The sequence below is a fragment of the Coprinopsis cinerea genome (genome assembly GCF_000182895.1).
Source record: "Coprinopsis cinerea okayama7#130 chromosome 7 map unlocalized cont3.7, whole genome shotgun sequence".
Classification (NCBI taxonomy): Eukaryota; Fungi; Basidiomycota; class Agaricomycetes; order Agaricales; family Psathyrellaceae; genus Coprinopsis; species Coprinopsis cinerea.
The window spans coordinates 27,124-51,560 of NW_003307538.1; the positions used below are offsets into that span (position 1 = coordinate 27,124).

General features: G+C 52.6%; 11 protein-coding genes and 1 non-coding gene across 12 annotated transcripts; 9 read left to right on the plus strand and 3 right to left on the minus strand.

Annotated features, from left to right (window-relative positions):
• Nucleotides 1-150: 150 nt before the first annotated feature.
• On the minus strand, nucleotides 151-2,074 carry CC1G_10163 (hypothetical protein; the record flags this gene model as incomplete). The annotated part of the gene is made up of 4 exons (XM_001840737.2): nucleotides 151-608; nucleotides 702-849; nucleotides 918-1,754; nucleotides 1,781-2,074. 4 exons carry the CDS (start codon nucleotides 2,072-2,074, stop codon nucleotides 151-153), a joined length of 1,737 nt encoding a protein of 578 aa, XP_001840789.2.
• Nucleotides 2,075-2,619: 545 nt separating this feature from the next.
• On the plus strand, nucleotides 2,620-3,590 carry CC1G_10162 (ThiJ/PfpI family protein; the record flags this gene model as incomplete). The annotated part of the gene is made up of 3 exons (XM_001840736.1): nucleotides 2,620-2,775; nucleotides 2,870-3,158; nucleotides 3,223-3,590. 3 exons carry the CDS (start codon nucleotides 2,620-2,622, stop codon nucleotides 3,588-3,590), a joined length of 813 nt encoding a protein of 270 aa, XP_001840788.1.
• Nucleotides 3,591-5,081: 1,491 nt separating this feature from the next.
• On the plus strand, nucleotides 5,082-5,600 carry CC1G_10161 (hypothetical protein; the record flags this gene model as incomplete). Its single annotated transcript, XM_001840735.1, has 2 exons — nucleotides 5,082-5,169; nucleotides 5,236-5,600. 2 exons carry the CDS (start codon nucleotides 5,082-5,084, stop codon nucleotides 5,598-5,600), a joined length of 453 nt encoding a protein of 150 aa, XP_001840787.1.
• A 281-nt stretch (nucleotides 5,601-5,881) lies between these two features.
• On the plus strand, nucleotides 5,882-6,705 carry CC1G_10160 (hypothetical protein; the record flags this gene model as incomplete). The annotated part of the gene is made up of 3 exons (XM_001840734.2): nucleotides 5,882-6,194; nucleotides 6,349-6,538; nucleotides 6,597-6,705. 3 exons carry the CDS (start codon nucleotides 5,882-5,884, stop codon nucleotides 6,643-6,645), a joined length of 552 nt encoding a protein of 183 aa, XP_001840786.1. The 3' UTR covers nucleotides 6,646-6,705.
• A 1,305-nt stretch (nucleotides 6,706-8,010) lies between these two features.
• On the plus strand, nucleotides 8,011-10,246 carry CC1G_10159 (hypothetical protein; the record flags this gene model as incomplete). The annotated part of the gene is made up of 15 exons (XM_001840733.2): nucleotides 8,011-8,066; nucleotides 8,115-8,197; nucleotides 8,245-8,296; nucleotides 8,482-8,503; nucleotides 8,610-8,651; nucleotides 8,714-8,752; nucleotides 8,802-8,851; nucleotides 9,015-9,061; nucleotides 9,094-9,114; nucleotides 9,252-9,342; nucleotides 9,514-9,577; nucleotides 9,623-9,689; nucleotides 9,875-9,952; nucleotides 10,032-10,115; nucleotides 10,182-10,246. 15 exons carry the CDS (start codon nucleotides 8,011-8,013, stop codon nucleotides 10,244-10,246), a joined length of 861 nt encoding a protein of 286 aa, XP_001840785.2.
• A 751-nt stretch (nucleotides 10,247-10,997) lies between these two features.
• On the minus strand, nucleotides 10,998-11,417 carry CC1G_10158 (hypothetical protein; the record flags this gene model as incomplete). The annotated part of the gene is made up of 1 exon (XM_001840732.1): nucleotides 10,998-11,417. The coding sequence occupies one exon, from the start codon at nucleotides 11,415-11,417 to the stop codon at nucleotides 10,998-11,000; it is 420 nt and encodes a 139-aa protein (XP_001840784.1).
• Nucleotides 11,418-12,513: 1,096 nt separating this feature from the next.
• On the plus strand, nucleotides 12,514-12,945 carry CC1G_10157 (hypothetical protein; the record flags this gene model as incomplete). Its single annotated transcript, XM_001840731.2, has 1 exon — nucleotides 12,514-12,945. The coding sequence occupies one exon, from the start codon at nucleotides 12,514-12,516 to the stop codon at nucleotides 12,943-12,945; it is 432 nt and encodes a 143-aa protein (XP_001840783.2).
• Nucleotides 12,946-13,309: 364 nt separating this feature from the next.
• CC1G_10156 (hypothetical protein) lies at nucleotides 13,310-14,884 on the minus strand (the record flags this gene model as incomplete). The annotated part of the gene is made up of 4 exons (XM_001840730.2): nucleotides 13,310-13,870; nucleotides 13,924-14,141; nucleotides 14,301-14,334; nucleotides 14,366-14,884. The coding sequence occupies 4 exons, from the start codon at nucleotides 14,882-14,884 to the stop codon at nucleotides 13,310-13,312; spliced, it is 1,332 nt and encodes a 443-aa protein (XP_001840782.2).
• A 559-nt stretch (nucleotides 14,885-15,443) lies between these two features.
• CC1G_14744 (hypothetical protein) lies at nucleotides 15,444-16,737 on the plus strand (the record flags this gene model as incomplete). The annotated part of the gene is made up of 3 exons (XM_002910721.1): nucleotides 15,444-15,779; nucleotides 15,916-15,996; nucleotides 16,177-16,737. 3 exons carry the CDS (start codon nucleotides 15,444-15,446, stop codon nucleotides 16,735-16,737), a joined length of 978 nt encoding a protein of 325 aa, XP_002910767.1.
• A 463-nt stretch (nucleotides 16,738-17,200) lies between these two features.
• CC1G_20131 lies at nucleotides 17,201-17,297 on the plus strand. The gene has a single exon. It is a non-coding gene; the product is annotated as a tRNA-Arg (tRNA).
• Nucleotides 17,298-17,478: 181 nt separating this feature from the next.
• On the plus strand, nucleotides 17,479-18,364 carry CC1G_14745 (hypothetical protein; the record flags this gene model as incomplete). The annotated part of the gene is made up of 5 exons (XM_002910722.1): nucleotides 17,479-17,482; nucleotides 17,552-17,579; nucleotides 17,658-17,676; nucleotides 17,938-18,161; nucleotides 18,226-18,364. The coding sequence occupies 5 exons, from the start codon at nucleotides 17,479-17,481 to the stop codon at nucleotides 18,362-18,364; spliced, it is 414 nt and encodes a 137-aa protein (XP_002910768.1).
• Nucleotides 18,365-18,928: 564 nt separating this feature from the next.
• CC1G_10153 (hypothetical protein) lies at nucleotides 18,929-24,319 on the plus strand (the record flags this gene model as incomplete). The annotated part of the gene is made up of 4 exons (XM_001840727.1): nucleotides 18,929-19,025; nucleotides 19,086-22,328; nucleotides 22,466-23,977; nucleotides 24,165-24,319. The coding sequence occupies 4 exons, from the start codon at nucleotides 18,929-18,931 to the stop codon at nucleotides 24,317-24,319; spliced, it is 5,007 nt and encodes a 1,668-aa protein (XP_001840779.1).
• Between the last annotated feature and the right edge of the window lie 118 nt (nucleotides 24,320-24,437).

Below are 24,437 nucleotides of genomic sequence, written 5' to 3' on the forward strand. Positions count from 1 at the left end.
CTGAGATCGACGCTCGAAACGACTACTACTCATCAACTCCATCCAAGAATCCCATAACTCGGATATGCTTCACCGGATCATCCGGATTCCGACTACATCACACCTTCATTAGCCTTCAAAAACGCAAAGAAACCCATAAGATACACAAACTCACCGCTCAACCTGCCACATACTGCGCACAACATCCCACTTCCGTTTCCCACCCCGATTGGGCCCAACAGGGAGAGCCTCAACAAGCAAACTAACCCGATGCATCGGACTCCAAGAAACAATAACATCCACAAGCCTAGCTTCCGGGTCCCCATTCTCCCGGAAACCGCGGATGATACCAGACGCGCGATCCTCCAGTGCCGGACACTCAGGAACCGTCTGCCGCCGCTTCGTCTCAAGGTACTCCACAATACGAAACGAAACCATCGTCATAGTCCAATACTCTCCCGTAAAATCGAGGAGGGTGATCAAGTCATTGGTAGTAGTAAGCCGATCAGGGAACTGCTCTCCCCGGTCTTTGTCGAGTACGTCCGCGTAGATGGCGAAGAGCCTCTGGAAGAGCGCGACCGTCTGCCCCCGCGCGTGCTGGCTGAACCGAATGCCGTTCCTCTTGCGCTCTGGATATGGACGGGCGTACGGGCACCGTCAGCGTCAGCATCGAAAGGGTTAACTGGAAATGGGGAAGGGACCCCGGGGAACATGTAACGCACCGAGGTACGAGTTGTGCATAACCTTGCACTCTTCGCGGTGCCGAGTGCTCCAATCTGCGCGCTGGCATGTAACGCTGCAGTACATCACCGAACGGCACCCCGCGCAAAACATCGGCTTCACCCTTTCCCGATCGTTCAGTGCGTAATGCTATATATATAGGAATAGAATAAATTAAGTGGTTATACTTAACATGGAGACGGGGGAAGAAAACCTACCGTGTCATTATCACATAGATAGTACGCCGAATCCGAAAATCCGAACCGGGCTTGAAGAACACTGTACCAATTGTCCCAGGTCCGGAACGGCAAGGGCCCCTCATCTTTCCAAGCGCTAGCAGTCGGGGTCAGCTCCTTCGGGAGCTTCCTCAACGCCTCAAGGAGGACTTCAAACGTCTCAAAATGAAACGTCGAAGCCCTCCACGCGAGGAATACGCTCTCGCATTCGTCTTTATGGGATTCAAGCGCTTCAGGATGCTTGAAGGCTTCCATGAGAAGCGGAACCATCCCAGCTTCGATTACTTCTTTCATCCCCTTGACGGGGTTGGCCCCTGGCTGGTGCGATAGGAGGACCAATCGCGCATCGTCACCGAAGGACTGGGAAACAGGGAAGTTGGCGTGGAGGAACCGCGAAGCTCGGACACCGTGTCGAAGGAACCCGCGTCTCCGCATCCCTCGGTAGATCGCCTGTGTCGATACCAGTTCAACGCAAGTGACGAGTAGGAACGAGTACCGATGTGCCAACACGAGCTTATCGACATTTCGTTCCTCAAGAACCGGGATCTGCGAGATCCGGGCAACGAGAGCGTCGCAGAAGGTGTCGATGGAGCGTTGGGAAGATAGGATCGCGTCGAGCAAGACGGTACGCGAATCCTTGCCTAGCAGAAACCTCCTAAGCAGCCCGGTAATGTTGCAATTGTGGCCATGGTCGTTCATAGGCGGGAACGGCGCGTCTTCGTCTCCATTACGAAAAGACCAGCATCGCAGAAGGATCTTGATCGTCGTCGGGCAGGACATGACTTCGCTCTCCAACGACGCGTCGTCCAGGCCCGCAATCTGATCCAGCGCCAGACAGACCAAACTGGGTGTCTTGGTGGTAAAGTGTCGTCCTTGGTCTTTGTCGCATAGGCAGAGCAAAAGTCAAGCCAGAAGATGATGTCGTCGAGTTTTGAGCGGACTCTGGCGGCCGTGGCGCGTTTGTGAGTTGGGCTTCGGTCGCAGTGGACGAGGCAGGAGATGAAAACGGCTAGGGCTTGGGGGAACAGGTCGTGGAAGATAATCCGCTCGTGCTCGTTACGTGGGATGGCGTGCCTTCCGATGTAGGTCAATGGGGCGTCGAGGGTTGCAACGGTGTAGGTGTCTTTCGTGATTTCCATCGTTAACCTTTTGAAGGCGCCCGTACAACCTTTCTTCGCTTCTTCGATGATCTGGGGAAAGACATTGAACGTATCGTCCAGGTGCATGGGACTAGAGGTTACCTTTTGTCTATTCGAAGCCATGGTTCCTAGTCCCCCTATAGTACGCGTTAACTTGGTGCAACGAGAGGATTTTCCAAATTAAAATCCAAGGTCGAGTGGTTGCTTGGCTACACCGTTGATGGCAAACAGAAGCGGTCTTGGCAGGGATGATCTCCCAGTATGGGCGCTAACGACTTAGCTTCTCCACCTGCCGCATACCTCGCCTCCTTCGTATGTCATAAGTGTGTGCGTGTTGCAGCGTTGAAGTATTAGCTGAGCTAGGATTCCATGGAGCATACAAGTTGACAAGTTGGTCTTATCCATTAAGTTTCGGTCACCGATGATGTCAATGTCTACGCGCGTGTCTTTATAAAACACCATACCCCATCTCCCAGGTGAATCACTCATACCTCGATACACCCATACCTCACTGCAATACGAACCTCAACACACCGTGACCCACCATGTCGAAAGGAAAGATCCTGATTATTCTCTCTGGAGCAGACTCCTTCGCCGTCGAAAAGCCTGATGGTAACGTCTCGGAGGAGAAAACGGGGTTCTTCCTCACCGAGTTGGCTACGCCGCTCGAGAAGATCCTCGATGCCGGGTACGACGTCGTAGTACGTATTCCATTCTATCCAAACTCTTTCCTGTCATTTCAAAAAATCACTCATGCATTGACTCATGTTGACGGTTGAACGTTGATATGTCCAGTTCGCATCCCCTCACGGCAACAAACCAAGTATCGACCCCCTCTCCGAGAGTATCCTAGTCTACATGGGGAATTATTGGAGGAAGAAGAAAGAGGAAGAGTTGATCGAGAGGATGAGGGTGGAGAAATCCCTCTACGCTCCTAGAGCCTTTAGTGAAATAGGCGATGACGAGCTGAGAGGGTTCAAGGGTGTTTTCATCCCTGGCGGACATGCACCACTTACCGATCTCGGTGCTGACCCCGAGCTGGGTCGTATTCTCCTTCACTTCTACCGGAATGGCAAACCTACCGGTACGTTCAACTCTTCCTTCCACCGACTGAATCATACGTACCTAAGCACCTTCGTTTCTCTTAGCCGCGGTCTGCCACGGCCCTTACGCCCTCCTCTCCACACGCGTCGCCCCCAACTCCACCGGCTTCGCCTACAAAGGGTACAAACTCACCTCCTGGTCCGACGCCTCCGAAAGCCTCGTCGAAAAACTCAAAGGCGGGCACATCGAGAAAGTCGAGTCCGCGCTCCGCGACGCCGGCGCGGACATGCAGACGCAGACGAGCAAGAATCTTGGGAGTGTGACGGTGGATAGGGAGGTGGTGAGTGGCGCGAATCCGCTGGCTGTGGCGGAGCTTGGGGAGAAGTTTGTGGAGATGTTGGCGCAGAAGCAGGGGGAGGAGCAGATTGAGAGTTTGGAGAGGAGGAATAGGTTCCCGGTGCAGGTTAATTAATTAGGTGTATTGTGTATGAAGACATGCGTATGGAATTGATGTAAAGTTCTGTGGAAGGTTTAATCATTTCCACGTGCTCGTATTTTCTTGTGGGCTAAGTTCCAAGCTAAGTCAAATCTTCGTTTCGAAACCTCAATCTCAACATTCAGAACACCGGACAACGTCGCGGCATTGAAGGTCGCGTGAGCACCATGCATGTACCCGTGGACAGTATTGAACAGTCCCCAGGTTCACCTCAGGCACGAAAAACCTCCCACCAATTGCACCCTGCTAGACGCCAAGCACCTCTTTATCACAGCGGGAGAGGGGCTTATACCCAACTCCTTCATTACCCTCCACTGTATGTATGTCTGGAATGTTTTAACTACACTCAGTGTAGGTAAACGCACTTTCCTACAAAAATCCAAAACGTAACGGGCGCTTAGATGCGCGGGGAGACTGAGAGGGACGTCATCGATCTGCCCGTGCCAAGTCTAAGGCCCAAGGGGTGCCGAGAGCGCAACCGCCCTGGCTTGTCGCGTAAATGAAGCGCGATCGTCGCCATATGATCCTTCGGCGTTGCCCTGGTTCGGGTTCGGCGTGCGCTCATAGTTTTGGGGTGTGTAGGGTAATTTGCCAAGGGGTGCTGTGCTGTGCAGTGTACACGGGCGCACGAGTATAAGTATTTAGGAGGTTGGGGTTCTTGTTCGTTCGTTCAATTTTACCTGACCTGTGCTTTCAAACTTTTCCTTTCTCCTCGTCACAAGTCGTAACTCGTTCTGGGTGGTTACTATTAAGATGCGTCTGGGGTATATGATCGTTTCTGGGGTGTTGGCGATTTTGCAAGGTGAGTTGGCTTGCGGTGGGGTTGTGGATTGAATGGGGCTGACACAAAAACATAACGTCGTTTTTTGGTTCCTTGAACGAATACGTGGTTCCTTGAATACCATGGTTCCTTGAATACTGCATACACAGTTGCCCTCGCTATCCCCGGAACCACGACCTCCTCCAGGCTCCTCGCGCGTCAAATCCCTGGAGAACTTCTCTCGACTGTTCCTTCTCGGTGCCAGGATAATTGTAGGGCTGCTGTTGGTGCTCTTGATGTGCGTTTCCTCTCTTCTTATGGTCGTTTGGACTTGGTTCTGACGACCTGTCACCTCATGCTGACTGCGCTCTCTGACTATTCTGTGACTAATTTGTGACTAATTTGTGACCATATTCCGACTTCCTTCTGACTACGCTTCGACTTCTGCCTACATCCCCACTTCCTTCTGACTACATCCCGACTTTGACTACATCCCGACTTCCTGCTACCTATATCCCGACTTCCTTCTGACTACATCCCTACTCCCCTTTGACTACATCCCGACTAATCGTTGGCTTTCAATTACCCCCGACTACTTACAACCGTTCCCTTCCCTTCACCACGACTTCTCAAAATAACAGCGATGCGGTAACCTGGCAGGCGACGAAGCCCTAGAATGCACATGCCAAACCTCAACTCTCGACGCGATGCAGGAGTGCTTCCCGTGTATATTCACTTCCGTGGGTCAGCTCTCGAACGCGGAGATTGCTGAGCAGGTGGAGCAGTTGATTACCGGTGCGTCTCCCCCTGTGTTTTTTGGTATCAATCATGGTTAAAAGTTCTGACTTGGTTCCTCTATAGTCATGGTTGGAAGCTGTAGGACTGCGGGACGTCCTGTTCCGGGGTACGATGGTGTTCTGCCAGACTCGGATGGTGACGATGGAGACGATGGGGATTCGCCTGTCTCAAACAACGACGACGACGACGACGCAGACGACGACGATGATGCGACTGCCACGGTCCCTGCGCCCGCAGGTGGAAGTTCCGGCTCCGGCTCCGGCTCTGGCTCTGGCACGGGTGCGTCAGGCGCTAAGCCCACAACTACCGCACCTTCTGAAGGTTCCGACGATGCTGACTCGGAGGAGGATGGTGGGAGTGCGGTGTTGAGGAAGGTGAACTTGGGAGGTTTGGTTTTTGTTGCGCTTGGGGCTGTTCTGTTGGCGTGATTTGGATAGATGACGGTTTATAGTGTATATATACCATTCTGTGGGGAATATCATATCATATGGATATGGATTCATTTTGGGGTTGAGAAGGCTATTTCGTGATCGTGATTTCAAGTTGAGGGTTACTTGTGACGGATAGTTGCATTCACCTGTCTTATTCAAGGTTAATACTAATAGGCGCTCAGAACGGTGGTGGGGAGATGTGTTTGCAACGAGAGTGGTTGCCAAACATCAGCCATCGCAGCGCGCGAAAAGCACCGAGAGGTCGACCAGCGACCATCATGACCTCCTCCTGGTTCCCGTTCCTTTCCCAATTCGACCTATCGCCGTCGTCTATAGCGACCTACTCTCTCGCTATTGGACTACCCATACTCTATGTTCTAGCCAAATCGTTCCTAGCCCCGTCATCGCCCTCGCACAGCCAGGAAACAGAGGCTCAGGATACGGCGAAGGAGACGCTCAAGAAGCCGTTGAAGCCTATTATGCAGCCCCCGAGCGAGAACTTGGCTCCTCCGAAGGACGACCCGTATACGCCAGAGGAGCTGACCAAGTATGACGGGAAGGATGGGAGGCCCATTTATGTCGCGATCAAGGGTACGTCCGTGGGCTGCGGTGGTTTGGATGAGCGCTGACCAGTGCACAACGCTACCCCTTCGACGACCTGTCTCCTTGATGAATCCACCCCGCGCACGATCTACCGCGACCTACCCTGGTTATCACATCCACCCCCGCCGCAACCCGCCCACAGGCACCATCTTCGACGTTACTCGCAAAGCTGACGTCTATGGACCCGGAAAGTCGTACTCCATCTTCGCTGGCAAGGATGGAAGCAAGGGGTTGGGGATGTCCAGTCTCAAGGCAGAGCATGCGATTGCGGACTATAGTGATTTGGGCGAGACGGAGAGGAAGGTGCTGGATGACTGGTATGCGTTCTTCAGGTGAGTCCTTGATTCCTTCCCGTCGTCTTCCGTGCCTGACATGCCTCCTGTGCTGTAGTAAGAGGTATAACATCATTGGACGCGTGGTCCCTAGCTCGTCGTCGTGATGTTGGACAAGCTGTGTATTCGCGAGTCTATCGTTGCAATATACCTGGTTTACGACTCCAGCTCCCTCGGCCGATACGGTAACCATCGACTAGGCTGCGGTCTATACACGTCAAATACGCCGTTGGTGGCCATTGTCTCTTCATCGTTTCACCACTTCATCCTTCCGCCGGCGTCTCCCCCGGGTTGCCCCAGCCATGTGTCGTGTCCATTCTTGGTTGGCCAAGCGGATAACTGCGCCTCCGAATACCCTCATGGTCTACCCTCAGAACGATGGCTATCTGAAGGACCTTCGTTCTCATCCCGGATTCAATCGACCTTTTCAGGCTAGATGGCCACCACCTCACATCCATTGGATCCATTTTCTGTCCCCTGGCCCTCGCCTCGCCTCGACGAATGTATATCATCGAAAATGTGGAATATGAACTACTGCGACGCCAGCCTGAGCACTGGGCAATTGTGCATACCCAGCATCCTGAGATGGACGACGTGCGCTCCCTTAGCTGTGGGTTGGAGTCAACCTTGGATTCCGCCACCATCTCATTCGCCTCGATGACCAGTGCCGTCGTCTCCTCCACCAGAAGGCTTCTCGCCCTTCTTCCACACTACAACCATATTCTAACGCTATGCTGTCTGTGACTGAAGGTCAGAGCTTATCCGCGATCACATTGAAAAGCATTCGGTTTCGATAAAGTATTGCCTCCTCCCGGGATCGAACACACTGCCTGTATCAGGGTGACATCATCGTGCTCACCCAAGACGATATTGACATGTCCGAGCTTCCGCCAGTTCCACCGTCCCGCGCTGTTTCTGAACGAAGTCGACTGGCCCCGTTGGAGTACAAGGATATAGGACGAGAACGTGGCGACGCAGTCAATGCACTGCTGAGGCCTTTTCATCCGTGTGATTGCCCCGGCCGCTGACGCTGCTTTTTCTTATTGTTCAACGGGTGAATGGCGGGTATATTCGAGTTAGGTGGGTGGTAACCGGGAACCAGAGTCAAAGCGTAGGTCAAAGCGTCGGTGGGGAGGGTTAGAGGTCCCATGGATGCATAGCCACCGCCGCAAGTGGGGGGTTTATATATAATCCCTGAGCGGGGAGTGGGAGCTTCTTCATCGGACTCACCGCGGTTCTCTCCCCCTCATCATCGCTCGTCATCGTTCGGCGTCGTTATCGACATCGGCGGCGGCGGTCGGTTCTGGAATAAGAGCTGCTGTGAGTACTCGTTCTGATTGTTGGTGTTGCTGACTCGGTCTCTTTTGTAGGCCTGTGAAATCCTACATCTATTATCAACCAACCCAGAACATTCGGTATTACTATCGTGCGCTTGGCTGGAACGCCGGTTGCATTGATCGTGACTGGAGTGTATGGGTGGAGCCATTGAATCGGCCTGGCAGTCTTCAAGCCTGGCAGTCTTCAAGTTGTAAGTACTCTGCTGTTGTCCGGTTGAACTGATTCGGTCTTTTTGTAGCCTCACTTTGAAAATGAAAAAATATCATGATTCCTATCGTGACACGGATTGTGATGGTGATGCCCCTTCGAAATTGGCACTAGGTGAGAATACTTTGATTCGGTGTTGTGTGCTGATTTCTTTTCTCTAGAGTATATGGGTAAAGTGTTCACGAGCAACCGTGGAGAGATCAAAGGATTGAGGTGAGTCGTCGGTTGAGAAGTCGTCGGTGTTGACCTTGGTCTATGTAGGTTCTCGGTGCGGAGTATCCGATGCTATATTGTCGGCGTTCGCTCACTCTGAGCTCGTCGATGTCAAGGTTCCTTATGTGAGTTCTCGTTTGACTTCTATTTGCGCTGATTACCTTTCTTTGGGCGGTCTGGTGTAGGACTTGCGAAGAAGGCGTCGGCGTTCGTCGTCACGCTCCCCAGCCTGAGTTTGTTGATACCACCATATAAGGTGAGTGGTCGTTTGACTGCTGTTTGTACTGACTCGTTCTGTTGCAGGGCTACCAAGCCGACTGTCGTCATCACCTGCTCGTTGATACCACTATGTAAGGTGAGTGGTCGTTTTGGCTGCTGTTTGCACTGAATTAGTCTCTTTTTTTTCGGGCTACGAAGGGCTTCGTCGTCGCCAGCTCGTTGATACCACTATGCGAGGTGAGTAACCGTTTGACTGTTGTCTGTGCTGAATCAGTCTTTTTTGTAGGGCTGGGAAGTCGTTCATCGTCACCATCGCCTGCTCTTGGACGATATGGGGTGAGTAGTCGTTTTGATTTCTGCCTGTGCTGAATCAGTCTATTTTGTAGGGCCATTTTGAATTTTTGAAGCGAATGCTACTCGAGTTCTTGTCTGACGTCAACGATCGTTCTTGTGAGTACTCATGTATTGCCACCCTGTGCGCTGAATACATCTTTCGTAGCCTTTTTCTTGTTGACGATCGGACAACGCCTGGCTCCGTGTACGCGAGTACGCGATAGCTTACTAGATCTGTGTCACAGGTGATCCTGTGTTGAATCTAGGTGAGTTTTCGTTGACTTGTCCTGAGGACTCACTTTGTTTTAGTAAGGCGGTTTGAAAAAACGTGTTGGAGATGTCTCCCCTGAATGACCCAAGGTGCGTCGTCGTCGGGTTTTTGGTCCGTGCTGACTCGTTCTAGGCTTTGAAAGGTATACAATGGTAGATCGACCCACTGGCCCACTGGTCAGGTATACTTTGTGGGCAAGAGTGTCGGTAGTCTCGACTATAAGGTGCGTACTCTTTGCATTTGAAGAAGGCTCACCCTCGCTTTTTTCAGTTCCCTGAATGAGAAGGACATTCGACCTACAGAGGTAGTCCTCCGAAGGATGAATGTCCTCTGGCACCGAATGATGAGTCGTCATCACTGATTCTCCCTTGAGGCTGACCTACCTTTTTTGAAGGACGAATGCGAACTCGGATGGTGGGCGGTCTGCTCTCGCTCGCCGGAAGCAAAGCGTCTTTAGGGTGAGTCCCCTCTTGGTGCGCGCTAAGCTGATACCGTCTCCGTAGGCCTTCCCTACTGGCAGGTTAGGGTCGGGACTTGGAAACACGCTTGTCTTGCGTCCCTGTCCTATAGGTAAGTCTGCTCTAACTTTCTGTGCGCGCTGACAATTGTTTCTACCTCGAGTTGGAGCATTCGAAAGTGGGGTCCTTGGAATGACGCCCTTGTTGCTAGCACGGACTTGAAACGAGGTGAGTTTGGAAGGCGAGTGTTTCTTGATGTCCTTGGGCAAGCTTACTTGGGCTTAGGGGGTATCTTAGGAGCAAGAAGAGCTGAGCGAACTTGCGACTCGGGTCGGGGTTCGATTATCATTGGCGCGACATCCCGTTCCCAGGCCCGTACGTCCACGGTCAATGTTGAGTTCACCTCCATGCAGTCGTCTATCCTACTCTGACGCGTTTTCGTGGTTGAGTCTAGCGGTAGCCTCAGAGGGCATTCTAGATGTCGACGGCCGTAGTTGGAGAGCCACGAGCGCTGATTTGGAACGGTCCCGTGAATCAGGTGGGTCACCGTTTACATCCTTATTCCTAGATGAATTTTGACAAGCGAGCCTGGTTACTATTGTAGATGTGTCGTTGGCTTTTCGCGTCGCTGATCTCCTGTCTCCTGATATTCGCCGTGACAGAATCTGAAATGCCTCGCCCCGGTCTCGACTCTCGACGTGTAATCTGATGCCTCGAATTCCAGCGGCTGGGCACAGCTACTAAGTAACTTTAACTTCTTACCCCATTGCTTAAGTATTTCTCTCCGCTCTCATAGTAAGATACAAAGCCGATATCTCAGTAACGACTTCACGACTTATCATATGTTTGACAATGCTTGCCAGTATTTACCTCACAAGACTTCGCCTTGACTTTGTCAATTTCTGTTTAATTCACAAGGTTTGGCCTTCAAGCTCCTGGCTTGGAAGCGCTCAATGAGAGAATTTGATTGGATATATCATCTACTTCGTTTTGCGGCGCTACACTCAGTGAGGCTAGCCCTGACGACAACTGCTTCTCAGTCAGGTCTGCTGTCGCATCGTCACTGAAGAGACATAGGCGGGTCGACCCAGCAATTCGGGGCATGCGCAGCGTACAGCGAGTCTTGCCCGACTGTCTCTGTTTGGCGACCGCGTCGGTCCACTACCTACTTATCTGTGAGCTGAACGTACTTGTGAGCTGAACGCACTCGAATCAAAGACACTTCAAGCAACGAGAAAAAGAGAGAAGGCAGCTTAGATCAGGGGTGTCGAATTACATTAACCTGTTGTTCCAGCGAGCATAAGATATATACGAAAATTATATCTTGCAATCTGGTAAGCTAGGATACAGCGGCGACGAGCATTAATCCAGTAAAGTAACGAGAGAGGACGAGAGAGAGCCGGAGTGTAGTCGATCCTTATCACAGACGAACCTTGTTCGTAAACTGCTCCACCAACTCGGGCTCTCCATCCACATCCGCGTCCGCATCCCTATCCTCATCCCCATCCACGTTCATATGCTCTCCCTCCTCCTTGCTAGAGCTCTCAATCTGCAGCTGACTCAAATCTTGCGTACACTCCTCCATGTTTTCATCGACCTCTGCAGGGGCGTGCATATAGATTTCACTAGGAAGGAGACCATCTTCAAGCGTCGTCTCAATCATCTTCATAGTTTCCTCGAGGCGCTTTGTGTCCCACCTGACCTTCTTCGCTCTCTTCTCCTTTCGTCGCTTGTAGTCGGATAGACAGGAAGAGGAGACTGGAGAGCGGAGGATGGATGTAGGGCTCTTGTGACCATGTTTCTTCGAAGAGCAGGATGAGGTTGGTTTGTGAGTGCCCATATTCGCAGTGTTTTCTTCCGTTGATGACGCGGTGGTGGGCTCTCTATATAGACGAGTCGGAGTCCTGTTGGGATGTCCTTGAATGTGTCGACCAAAGGGCAGGGTACTTATACCCCCGATAATGGTGTGCCACTCCGCCTAAGCCGATAAACGGTCTTGCACTTAGGCGCGGCAGATAATGGACGCTTGGCGCTTAGCTTTGTTCGCGCCTGACAGTACCTTTGGGAAGCACACTCCATTGCAGTCTCTACGTGTACTATGTGTAGCTTTGAATCGTTGAATATCACGGTGTAGGGAGTAGGATATGATAGTATCTACGCTCGTGAACCGTATCGCACCTTAGCGACGATAACGGTCCGAGCGTCAGGACGAGTGCACGCTACAGAGCGTCAAAGCGCGACCAATACCACTTCTAGTAGCAACATCACCAAGAATCAAGAATCAGAGACCAAGGCACAAGGGCTTTACTTAATACTTAGGCGGTGCATCAGTTCTCCTCGAAAGATGACAACTTTTATCGCGATTGTAAAAAGGGAAGCATCCGGGTATCCGGAGTGCTTCAATCGATATCCACGAGTGTTATTGGTGGTGCTTCATGGCGCATTCACAAAGTGTCACAAATTACGATACTCATGGGAAGTCTATGTGTGTTTTACAAGGCGGAAAGGCGTAAATAAGGGAGCGGAGTCAACGAGGGATTCTTGGAGCAGCTTGAAAGTTGTTTATGCAACGACTCGGCTTTACATAATGGGAGCTGTTTCATAGTACACGAGTGATGTCGACTTGGTGGTCGACATAGTTTCATTTCTGAAGACAATGGTCATTCTACGGCTTGGCAGTCCCCCCAAGATTATAGTATACATCCTTTGATGAAATCCAAAGAATGCCACAGCGGTGGCATTGTCGATTAAGACGGCAAATCCGAGTCAAAGGGCGCTCAATGGTAAATGGGCTGCTCGTCCCCTTGACTACAGGCCCCGCCGCTATATATAAGTAAATTCCCTCATGAGTGATATGAACACACTTGAATCTCCTCTCTACGCACGCCCACCCAACGGGGACACCACTTCACTCTTGAGCCAGGTTTCAACAAACCATGTCGAGCGAGTCTATCCCATTAAGTCAAGCACTCCGCAAAGCCGAAAGCAAGAACGAACCCATCAACCTCCCCTCAACACTCGGCGCATTCATCCAGGACTCCCTCGCCGAACTGGACCTCAAACGTCGTGCGCACAAGCTGGCATATGCACAGCTTAATCCGAACTCTGAATACTACTACCCTCCACACGACCTCCTCCTACTCGAACGGGGTATCATGCACTGCATTGAGACTGCATCCTGGGGTCGGTTAGCTAACAACCTGGATGGGCTGGAGGGAAGGCATCAAGCTGCGTTGAGTGTTGGGAGGGGGGAATTAGAACTGAAGAGGAGGGTTTATCCGGGGTATGTACCGGTTTATAGAGAGGAGGTTCCGCGTATTTTGGGTGATGGAAGCGCTGTATGGGTGGCGCCTTGTTTTGATGAGTAACGAGTACTGCTAGTGCAAGGCTGTAAGCTGGGTGTCATAGAATAGAGTCGTTGTAATTACAGTGCTTCAGCCTTGAGTTATCGGGCATGACTGATAGACGAAGGCTTATCCATGTGTCCACAACCCCTAATCTGTCGCGAGGCTGAAACTTGCCAATTAACATCTCTTGACCTCTGGTGCGGCGAGTTTTCCCTGACCTTATTTCCTCTAGCGGGCGTAGACATACATCGAAAGATTGTCCAACATCGTTTCATAGCTGTATAATATAGAAATTAATTGAACAAATGCTCATCTAAGTATTGTATAACAGAACAGTTCCACTACTAAGACCGATTCCTCCACAGCTCACTTTCAAAAACAACTTTCAATTCTTATGCTTCTCCGGCTGCTCGATCTCCACTGACTCCCTCATCTGCTTCAACAACTCACACTCCTCTTCCGCACAGAAGAGTTGCTTGATCTTATCCAGCCCTAAGAACGACGACGACGTCTGGTTCTTCGACGCACCCGAGTATGTGGAAGACGCAGAGGAAGAACTTCCTCGCGGGGACGAATTCCTCGTCCTCGTACCGCCCTTCTTGGCGCCCATTGGCTGGTCATTACCATCCTCATCTTCCTCATTGTCGCTTTCGGAATGCAAGAACCCTCCGAGAGTATCGCGGCCTGCGAAACACCCGAGTCCTCCAGCGTGAGTGGGTGATGGACCATCAGGAATGTAGGGTGTACCGCCACGACTGAGTCGGTCTTGGTATGCTAGTATTTCGTCGACGGCCATGTTCTCTGTGTTGATGTATGTTTTGAGAGGGGGGGCTGGGGTGTCAGATGGCTTCTTTGAGGACCAGAGTGATAGGCTTTGCATCGTGGTGGTTGGTTGATGGGTAGTAAGAAGTGGAGGAGTGGGTGGTTTGGAGGTATTCGAGAGTATCTATAACGTTGTATGGAGCTTGGGAGTTTCTGGATCTCAATACACTGCATAACGTGTCCTTTTATAAGTTCGTTGTGCCGAAGCGCTTTGACGGGGCGCTTTGACGCTGTCTTAATGACGCGCTTTGTCCGGTCAAAGCGCAGGAAACGTGTTGCCACAACCGCGACTCCCATCTTCTGCGTCTTCAAATAAGAGGCAAACGCTTTGATCAGGACCTGCGGAAAGTCGGACGACATGGTTGAAAGCGCTTTGACTCTCCAGGGGCGTAGAACTGGCGTAGAACATGGCAATTCAAAGAGCAAAGTCAAATTTCATGGTTCACTCATAGATTGTACTCTGTTAACAGCTCATTCTTCATTATCAGACATATTTAGAATTACAGAAGGGAAGATATCTATTCATCAAGTGATACAACTCCCAAAAAACACACCTCCTGCCACCGCTCGACGCGGAGACAGGCCATCCTAAAAAGGAAGCTCATCACTCGGCGCTCACTCGGACCCTGTAGGTATAGGCGCCCACGTACCTCTGGATCCTCGCTGCCTGTTCCTCTGCGGCGTCGAGGACGTCGCCGGTCATATCGAGTAGTAGAGGGAGAGATTCCTCAGAGTCTTCCTCCAAGACAGTAGTACGAGCAGACTGTCGAACTACATCGTCCCTGGTGGGTTCGATCTCGAGGACTTGATCGCCACCCACACGTTGGGAGTCCTTTGAAGAGGTAGATGAAGGCGCGTCGTATATAGAGAAGGGACACGTCCACGCTTCGTCGATGTCAGCGTCAGTAATTTCGATCACCCAGTCTCCATCGAGATCGTCTTCTTCGTCGATCGCGGTGGAATTGGCGTCGGGGGCTTCTTCCGATTCAAAGACAGTTGGGAGAACCTTTTTCGCTTCCATTCGCATCTGGAATAGTGCATCAGAGAACTTTTGTTTTTTCTTCTTCGCAATCAATTGCTTTCTTACTGGGTCCTTCTTCGTTGTGAAGTTATTACCCGAAGTGGTGTTGGCAGGCATGATTATGTAGGTATATCGCTGGTAAATGGAGTCGGATAATCGGATTTTGGCTGTTTGGGTCGACAGGAAGCTCGGCGCACTATATACCATGCGGAAGTACATACGCTTTGATCCCAGCCGTTACTGAACATGACTCTTTGAGCTACCCTAGCGCTTTGACGCTCTGTAGCGTGTACTCTTCCTGACGCTCGGACCGCCATCGTCGCTAAGGTGCTATGCAATTCATGTGCACAGATCTTATCTTTTCCTACTCCCTACAGCGTGAGATTCGGCAAGTGAAAGCCACCCAAAGTACTCGTAGAGGGTAGGACGCAGTGAGCTGCCCAAAGGTACTGTTAGGCGCTAAAAAGCTAAGCGCCAACGGTTACCATATGGTGCCCATTACAAGACTTTCGTGTATCGGATTAAGCGGAGTGGCACCCCGTTTTAGAGGGTATAAATACCCTGTCCTTTGGTCGAACACAAAGGATCCTCTCCCTCATCGTCCGCCAGTAGGACACCGACTCGCCTATATAGAGAACCCACCACCGCGTCACCTAAAGAAGAAAACACTATCAATATGGGCACTACCAAACCAACCACATCGCGCCCATCGAAGAAGCTAACTCGCAGATATCCTAAATCCATCATGCAGGCTCCTTCCCTTTCTTCCTCTTACATCGACAACAAACTACGACAGGAGACAAGAGAGACGAAAGTCAGGTGTGACACCAAGCGGCTCGAAGAATTTATGAAGCTGATCGAGGGGGCACTGGAAGACGGGCGCGGAGCTGGAATTCGTATGCGCGCTCCTTCGGAGATAGAAGCCGAGATTGAGGAGTTGGTAAAGCATTTTGCGGATAAGGTGGTGTTAGGTGGCGAGATGGAGGGGTTGGTGAAGCAATTTGCGAGAAAGGTTCGTCTGTGATGAGGTTCCATTAGACTTCAGTTCTTTGTCGTCAATCTTATAGGTCTGATGATCGCCGCCACTGCATCTTGGCTTATCAGATTACAAACGACAATTCTCCTCGGTCCTCGACACATCAACTTAGTGGCCCTTACCGCTGGGTGGCCAACACGTTTATCATTGTCCGGGTTTAGCGCTTGAACCTGGAAGTTTGGGACAATACTTGGTAGGTGGATTACCACTCCCTGTTGTTTGAGTGGACGACAACGCTTGGACGGGACCATGTGTCTCGCAATTGTGCGAGGACGAATCGTCCCTCTGCGCTTAGACTCGAATTTTGGTACAAAAAGCCAGCCGTTTCGAGCCTTTCTCGTTCGCTAACCCACTCAACCTCTGATCCTTCGAGCTCTTCAAGATTTCCACCTCGTCTTCTAACGCCTCCTCCGATTTTAACTTCAAGATGGCCACTCAACCCAACATTACTTCTTCTCCTTCCACTTGTAACATTGGCGCTTCTTCGCCTTCTTCTACACCCTCCCAACCGACCTCACCTACCTTGCCACCCAACTTTGAGGAGCAAATCGACCTCTTACTTGAGATTACGGCGAACCGTGCGGAGATCTTCGAAGGCGTCGATTTGGAGGCCGAGTTGGCGAAGCTACAGTTGGAAGAGTCACAGCGCGAGGGCCTTTCGTCACCTAAGAAGATTCTCCTCCGCACGCGCAGTATCACAAGGAAGATTGCTCAGCAGGCTGGGTCTGGCATTAGGTATGCTTCGGCTCGACGTGGTTCGACTTCCTCTTTGGGATCTTCAGTCTCTTTGCCTTCTACGCCCGATCCGAGCGGTTTTTCGATTCGTGATTTGCAGGAAATGAGGAAGATGAATTTGTCGCCTGTTTGTAAGCAGTTGAAGGCGTTGAAGAAGAGGGAGGATATGGTGCTTAGTGCTATCACTGCTGGTCGCTGAGCTTAAGTCGTCTATTCTACTTGGGTCACTCTATCGACTATGAGTTACTGCTGTTACTTGGTCTTTCTATGCGTTATCATTTCTGTCTCGACCCCAACTTAGGGCTCTCCTTTTCGTCTTTATGTTATGCTCGCTGGAACAACATGCTAATTAATATGACATCCCCAATCTAAGCTACTTATGCATTCTTCAATCTGTCATAAGCCGTCGTTGCTTGAAATGAATCCGAGAATTTGGCCCTTTGTCCTCGAGTCGATCATCATTACATTCAGAGCATTAAGTCTAACGTCAAAGAGATCTATGTATATTTGAGACGTAATAACACGGAATCAAAGCGCGTTCAAGGCGCCAAAACGCGTGTTGGACTTGATGACTGAGTTGACATGAGAGTAGCTTTAAGCGCCCTTCCAGAGCCATCCTTAAGCGCTCCGTAGGAAGCGATCCTTCTGGTCCCCGTCACCAAGGCTACCTGGCGCAATGGTAGCGCGTTTGGCTTCGATGGCTTAACGGCTCCTTTGATGGTTACCAAAAGGTTGTAGGTTCGAGTCCTGCGGTGGTCACTTTTTTATTTCTTTCTGGGAGCGTCAGCCTTACGTGCCTGTGTAAGTATTCCTTTTTGCATCTGTGTCACTTGCAATTGCACGTTATCCAAAAAATCATGCGTCACCCGGACCTCCTTCCCCCAACTTAACAAGAAAGCTTTAAGCATTCCGTGGCACAGATGAGCGGCCCAAGGGAACCATGAGTAATTGCATTGTCATCCGTTTGAAGTTGAGGACGGCTGACCCCTAGCACGCTGGAGCAACGGTTACAGATTACGTCCTCGGTCTTCTCTCCCTTTTGTAAGCAAGTTGCGAGCCCACACTGTGGTCGGACTCCATCCTCACGCAGTGCTAACCCAGTTAGTTAATCATCTCCAGCCTTTCTCCTTCCTCAAAAGTTCGTTTGTAAGCTATATATCCTTGCTAGCCCGCTATACATCCCCACCGGGTCCTCATACAACCTTATTGCGAAGGCTATCTCGACATTTGCGAAGGAATGAATTGTTGACTTGAAGGTTAATCTATCGAGGTTATCAATCATCTCATGTCAGCCCTTGGACTTGTGCTTCTCTACGTTGGTAATCGGTACCTCGACAAATGCACAGAAACACGTTGGCATTCACTCGTTTCGCCACTAAACGTCACGCAAGTCACCCAGATGGACGTTTGCTCGGGGTGCCAGAACCTGAGAATGCGAAATGCCAGGGGCGTGGGAAACGGCATCAACCGGCCGGAAGCGCCAGAAACAGAAACAGTGGTTGGCCGCTGCGTCTTCCTTTCACACTCTCTCGTTCCTCCTCGTCGCTCTCGATGCTTCTCGGCGTTCATATTCCCAGTTGTTCACAACACATCAATCTTATGGGTTACTCTCAAAGACAACCGGTACGCGCGGTTTCTCATCTACGGGCTTAACCCGCCCACTAAATGTCATATGGCGCGGAAATAGGGAGGAAACGCGGTGCATCATCGTGAACGATGGCGCTGAGAGTCTCAAGGGACTTTATGCGATGTTTCGCCATTCGAGTCTTATGAAACCTAGTTGTCGGTCAACCAAGGGCTCCGTTGACCTCCAATTTGAACGTTGAACGCGTTGGAAAGCATGTCCTCTGAATCAGCATTGTTCGGTCGGGAGAATGGTAATATAGCTGAAGTCAGAACGCGGTAAATTGGAAGGCCTGAAGCCTCCATATATCCGCACGGTATGTGTTATGATATATCTGATGCCTTTAGCCTGTACAAGTGCAATAAACCAGCCCTTTCTCCGCAGACCCATCCACCTTTCTCCTTTCCACACTGTTATTTTCATTTGACCTTTCTCGTTTTCTGTTCTGTTTATACTCACAGCACCCTCGCGGCTCCACTCTTTCGTTCCTTCCTTTCGTTCGCTCCGGGTCTCCACTCTTCTTTCCTGCTATCCTCGATCAACACCCCACGTTTCTCGCGAATTCTTTCTTCTCTGTGTTCCTTCTTTCTATTCAAACAGCTGGCTACTTTTTCACTCCCACCCCCACACGAAGCAAAGGAAGAACAAGGGCAAATCACCAGGCACGATGCTTCGACCTCGCGGACCTCGTCAATCCAGAAGACGTTGCTCGTCCATGTACGACATATCAACATCAGCACCGGGCCCAACTACATCAGCAATAGCTATGCACCCATCTGCTTCTCAGGGAGTTTCTTCCGGCTCAGAAGCTCTCCTTCCGCCACCATCATCCTTTACACGCTATTCTCATCTCTCCGGTGAAGGTTCGTCAGATTCGTCTTGTCGTTTTAGTTGATCAAGTGAGCTGACTATTATGGTTACAGCTCACAAGACGAACGGCGTGCCGTTTCCCCCTCCACCATACTCTGCCCCTGTCGAAGCTTTTCCCACTACTTCCCAGCAGTCCTTACCTGCGACTACCTTTCCCACCTCGCCTTTCATCGCACCTCAACACCACTCTGCGAGCCAGAGCACCAGTTCCCTTCGTTCCAAGCGGTCAAACCCAGATATCGAGCGGGTTCTCTCGAAACCCGCGCTTTTACGCACAACCCCCCGCCGTCGCGCCCATTCCACCACCTCAACGATCGACAGGGACGCCTCACTCTCCTGCGAGTCGCTCACATCCACCTCTTCAGCATCTGCGTCCGTTAGATCTCGTGCATCGGGAACGAGTAACGCCAAAGGCCGTACCACCTTTTACCAGGAACTAGCGGCTAAAGGCGATCCCTTGCCACGTCCCAAGCCAGGAGAGTCGCGGCGACCTATTTCTCCGAGGGTCTTCCTTGAGCGCGGTCCCGTCCACGTTCGGAGTGATACTTCAGCGCGGCGATTGGAAGGATCTGAATCCACGGGCGCTGTGCAGCAGCAGTCAACTTCAACCACCACCACCAACACCACAGCAGCAGCAGCTAGTTCTGCAGCGACGATGCTGACTGGGTCGACTGCCACCCGGAGTAGGCGTAGGAGCAACGAGGATGCGATGGATACGAACGACGGCGTTGCCAGTACCACCAGGAAGGCCAACCACCTTCCACGGCTCTCAGCTGTGGGATATACCTCCTCCGATGACGACTCCCCGTCCTCTCCTTCTGATTACGACGACGACGATGAGTACCTCTCAGAGCCGTCCTCCGCGAAACTCTCCATCCCAGCGTTCTACTCCAACCCCAAAGCCACCTCTTCGGAGGGCACACTGGCGTCCATGCGCTCAGAGTTGACGGTGGATACCTTCCACACAGGTGACATGTTCGCGTATGCGGTTAGGTCGCTGGGGCCTGTTTCCACACCCAGTATCGGGGATCTGGGACCTAGTCTATCAAGGCGGGCGGTGCCTTCGTACCACCAAGAGAGGGAACGCCGGCGATCGAAGAACACAGCGCCCAATTCTGCTCCAGCTACGACCGCCAACCAGCGCTACCCCACCACCACCTCCTCCGCAGCACCACAAAGGCACCACCTCCTGAACGACGCGCAGCCTCTTCTTCCTCGAAGGAGTTCAGTGGGGAGTGCGAAGCGCGGTTCGCAAGAATCGACGCCTCGTCCTCCGGATCGTGTGCCGACTGTCAAGAGGGTTGCCAGGGTGTCGGGTGGTGGTTTGAGGTCTGGGGAGACTACTCCCCGCGTTCCGTCTATGCGGAGGGCTCGGACGTCGTCTGGTGCTGCTGGTGCTGCTGCCGGTGCGCGCTTTCAAGGAGGAGTCGGGGTATCGCCCACTTCTCCCACCTACACCGGCATCTCACCCACATCTACGACGTACACCGGCATCTCACCCACATCCACGACGTACACCGGTATCTCGCCTACCTCGCCTACCTACCCCGCCTCACCCACCTCACCTATCTCGCCTACTAACGCCAACCCCAATTCAACGGTGTCGACGACAAGCAAAGCTGGGAGGGGCTCGACGGTCCTCAATACGCGATTATCTGCTTTCGGCAATGGCAGTGGCACTACTAGTTCGATCTCAACATCTGCGATTACAAACGTAAACGCGAGCGGGGTGGTCGTCGCTCCACCTCGAGCGAGCTCGTTGTACGGGAGTTTGGTTTCTCCGACTGCTCTGACTGGCGGGGATGCGAATCCCCGTACGACTGAAGGAAGGGATGTCGTTGAGAAGGTCGATGACCGCAATATATCGAAGAGCAATTTATCGTCGAAGAGCGAGGCCAACGCGGGTGTGGAGAAGGAGGAGAACGACAACGAGAAGGAGCCGGAGGAAAGTGTCACCGCTGCTGTCATGCTGGAGTACCAAGATCCACGGCGGATGAGTGTCGTCGTCGAGGAGGATGGGTCAGTGATGGATCTCGGAGATCGTCGAGTGCCGACGAAAGAACGGTTACCGTATCACCCTCAGCCCCACGCCCACCCTCAGTCTCACCCTCACGCCCAGTCACAACAGCAACAACTCCAGCCTCCCCTTCAATCTCAGCAAGAGAAGTCTGTGTACGAGTACGAGAAGCAGCATGCACATGGGTCGTTGAGGACCATCCAGGACGTGGAGATTAAGGATACGCGGCCCCTTTCGACAAGGAGGGAGAAGAAGCGGGTGTTGAGGGTTGTTAATCAGGGGTCGAATGATGAGTTGGGATCTGCACTTTCGGATGGCGTCGGTGTTGAGGCCAGGGATGTACAGAACGTTTCAGCCAGTCTCGTCGAACGTCCAGCCAACGAGGTCCTCCAACCGCCACAGCCACAACCACCAGCGGCAACCCAGCACCCTCCTCTCACCGCGCAGCAAAGCAATGCCAGCAAACTCGAACTCGAGACCCGCGCAGAGAAGGACCGGATGGTTCGCGAGATGGCGCTCAACTCGAAGATCAAGAAGCAGGCGGCGATCGCAGAGGCTATCGGGGAGTCCATCTCTCCCGCGACGACTGCGGATCGGCTGTCCTTCGAGACTGCTGCTACTGGTTTCGACGAGGACGATGACGATGACGATGACGAACTTGGCATTGGCGTCGGTGGAAAGATAAGGAGGAACGGGTATAGAGAACGGAGTGGCGGCAGGAGGGTGAACGGGATGGACGTTATACCCTACGACGTCGGTGGTACCGATGACGAGGACGAGGAAGAGGAGGGAGATCGCGGATTGGGCAATTTAGGACTGGGTGGTCATGTCAACAACGTCAATGTCAATTCGCATTTGAACGACGCGATGGACGGTGGTGTTCGCGACGATCCTTCTTCCTCCACCCACCCCAATCCCAACACCAACCCCAACAAGGACATGGACAACATCCGACCAAACACCTCGCGGGGCCCTCAAAAGCGCCCTCCTCCGCTGGTTCTGAGGGAGGGTTCGTCCAGTTCCAGCTCCACCCGGCTCGTCGCTTCCCATCGTCGTATTTCTACTGGTGTTACTTCGCACGGACGGGGTGCTACGCCTGGTATCGCGAGAGACCAGAGGAATACGCTCGCCATCGTTTCTGGCGCGAGGAACGGGCGCAGTGGGTATCGCCATTCGAGGTCGAATAGCTCGCCTAGTGTGTCGCCCAGGCCGCATCAGAAGTTTGAGACGGGTGAAGGTGGTGAGAAGGATCTTGGAGCGTTGAAGAGGAGTGTTGGTGGTATGTGGTTTCGTTAGGTCTAGTCTTATGGTTACTGATGGTTTCTTTTCTTTTTCATCGTCTGCGGTATTTCAACTTCACTGTCCACCACGTCTTCGCCTCCCTCACCCTACGTTGCTCGCGATCTGCGCATGCAGCCCTCCCAATCCCTCCATCCCCCAAGGCCATGTCGATCATCTCCACCACCTCCACGATCGCGCCTATCGTCGGCCCTCGTCCTCCCTCCGAAAAGGAACTGCGTCGACGACGATTCTTGAAGCTCACCAAGACGCTTGGAGAGGACATCCCGCCCGAGCTGTTGGTGGTTAACTGTCACGGCGAGCGAGTACGAGACTCGATCATCTTGAACGGCGGAGTGCCGGGCGCTGTGTTAACGAAGGATAAGGACGGGAAGGACAGAGAGAGGGGTGGTAGTTCGAAGGAGAAGGACGGCAAGCCATCGAAGGAGAGTAAACCCTCTAAAGAATCCAAGAACGCGTCGAAGGAGAAAGAGAAGGAGGCGAAGAAGAAGAAGCGGAGGAGGAACAGTACCGGACAGAAACATATCATCGATCCGTTGATGGAAGCCCTCCTACTCGCCACGCCGGAGGAGATCATGAACAATCCAGAGCTGAGGTGGAAGGTGACGGGTATACCGCCTTCGCCTTTGGGTCCGAACTTTAAGGGTGGGCATGTTGGGAAGAAGGGGAGCTGGTCGAAGGACAAGGAGAAGGAGAGTGGGAGTGGGAGGAGGGGCAGCGCGTCGCAGGAGAGTGGAGGGCCTCCGCCCAACGCGAGGGATAGCGGGTACCTAGCCAACGGGAAGGACCAGTCGTCGAAGGGTGGTGGGAGGGGACGCAGTGGGAGTAGTGGCAGCACCGGTCCCGCCCTGCGCGAGACCAACCCCAACGTCCTCAAGAAGAAGGACAGCTTGCGCAAGAGGAATGCGCTCAGTGTCGCTGATAGCGTTAACAGTGTGGGCGTCGTGCCTGAGGAGGGGGAAGACTCAGGATCAAGGAAGTCGACGTCTACGAAGAACCGGTATAGCGATGGTGTTGTTGTGGGTGTGGGTGTTGGAGGCGGTGTAAATGGTCACGCGCGGAAACCGAGTTCGGCGCTCCTCTCCCCTCTTTCCCTCCAAATCGACCGAATCGCCTCGCCGGATCCGGTGCCCATCCCGTACTTTGAAGATCACCCCTTCCGACTGGTCGTCGAAGACACCGATTCGCACCAAACGCTCACTCCCGACCCTTCCAACCCACACCCCAACGAGTCCAACAACTCCAATGGCGGACCAACGTCTCATCCACCATCCGCCCGCCCACCGTATAGCAGCTACGGGACGTGGACAGGGCGGCACCCGACGCAGGGGGAGAGAGGCGAGCGGATCTCGAGGGGGGAGATACCGTGGATGCGGGCCTCGCTTACTCTGCCTTTGGGTGACGAAACGCCGTTTATTGATTATGCGATTGCGGTGCATGGGGCTGCTGCTGCTGCTGGTGTTGGCGGGAACGCGAATGCGAATGCGGGTTTGTTAGGGAGGAGTGGGGGAGGAGTGGCGCCGGCGGGTGCTTCGGCGAGCCCGTTGACCCCCCGGGCGTTTGGTGTTGGAGTGGAGAGTGGGAGGACGTCGGGGCTTAGTGGTGTTGGAGGGTATTTTGGGCCTGGAGGTGAGTTGTGTGTCGTCTTTTCGTCTGTCCGTCTTTCTATCCAAAACCCGTCTTTCGTTTATTTATCCATCTTTAGTCTGTCTATCTACCTCCCATCTTCTGCCCATCTACCTCCCATCTCTCTATCTCTCTCTCCATAACATCAAACACTAACTTCCTCCCCTCCCCCTTCCTACCTCTCATACAGGCAACTCTCGCTTCCTAAGTGTACCCTACGACTACGAAGCGCAGGACCCGCTCGAAGCTACGGGCGTGTACAGGCGGGAGAAGCGCCAGGGGTGGAGTGGGGAGTGGAATCAGCCGCATATTCAGGATGTGATTGAAAAGTTGAGGAATTTGTGAGTAATGAATGCGTAGGGGCGATGTGGCGGACATTGGTCGACTTGGGGATTTCGTTGACTTGGGAGGTATCCACACGAATTCGTCGCCGCGACGCGGGGGTGGCCTTTCGACTCGGGCG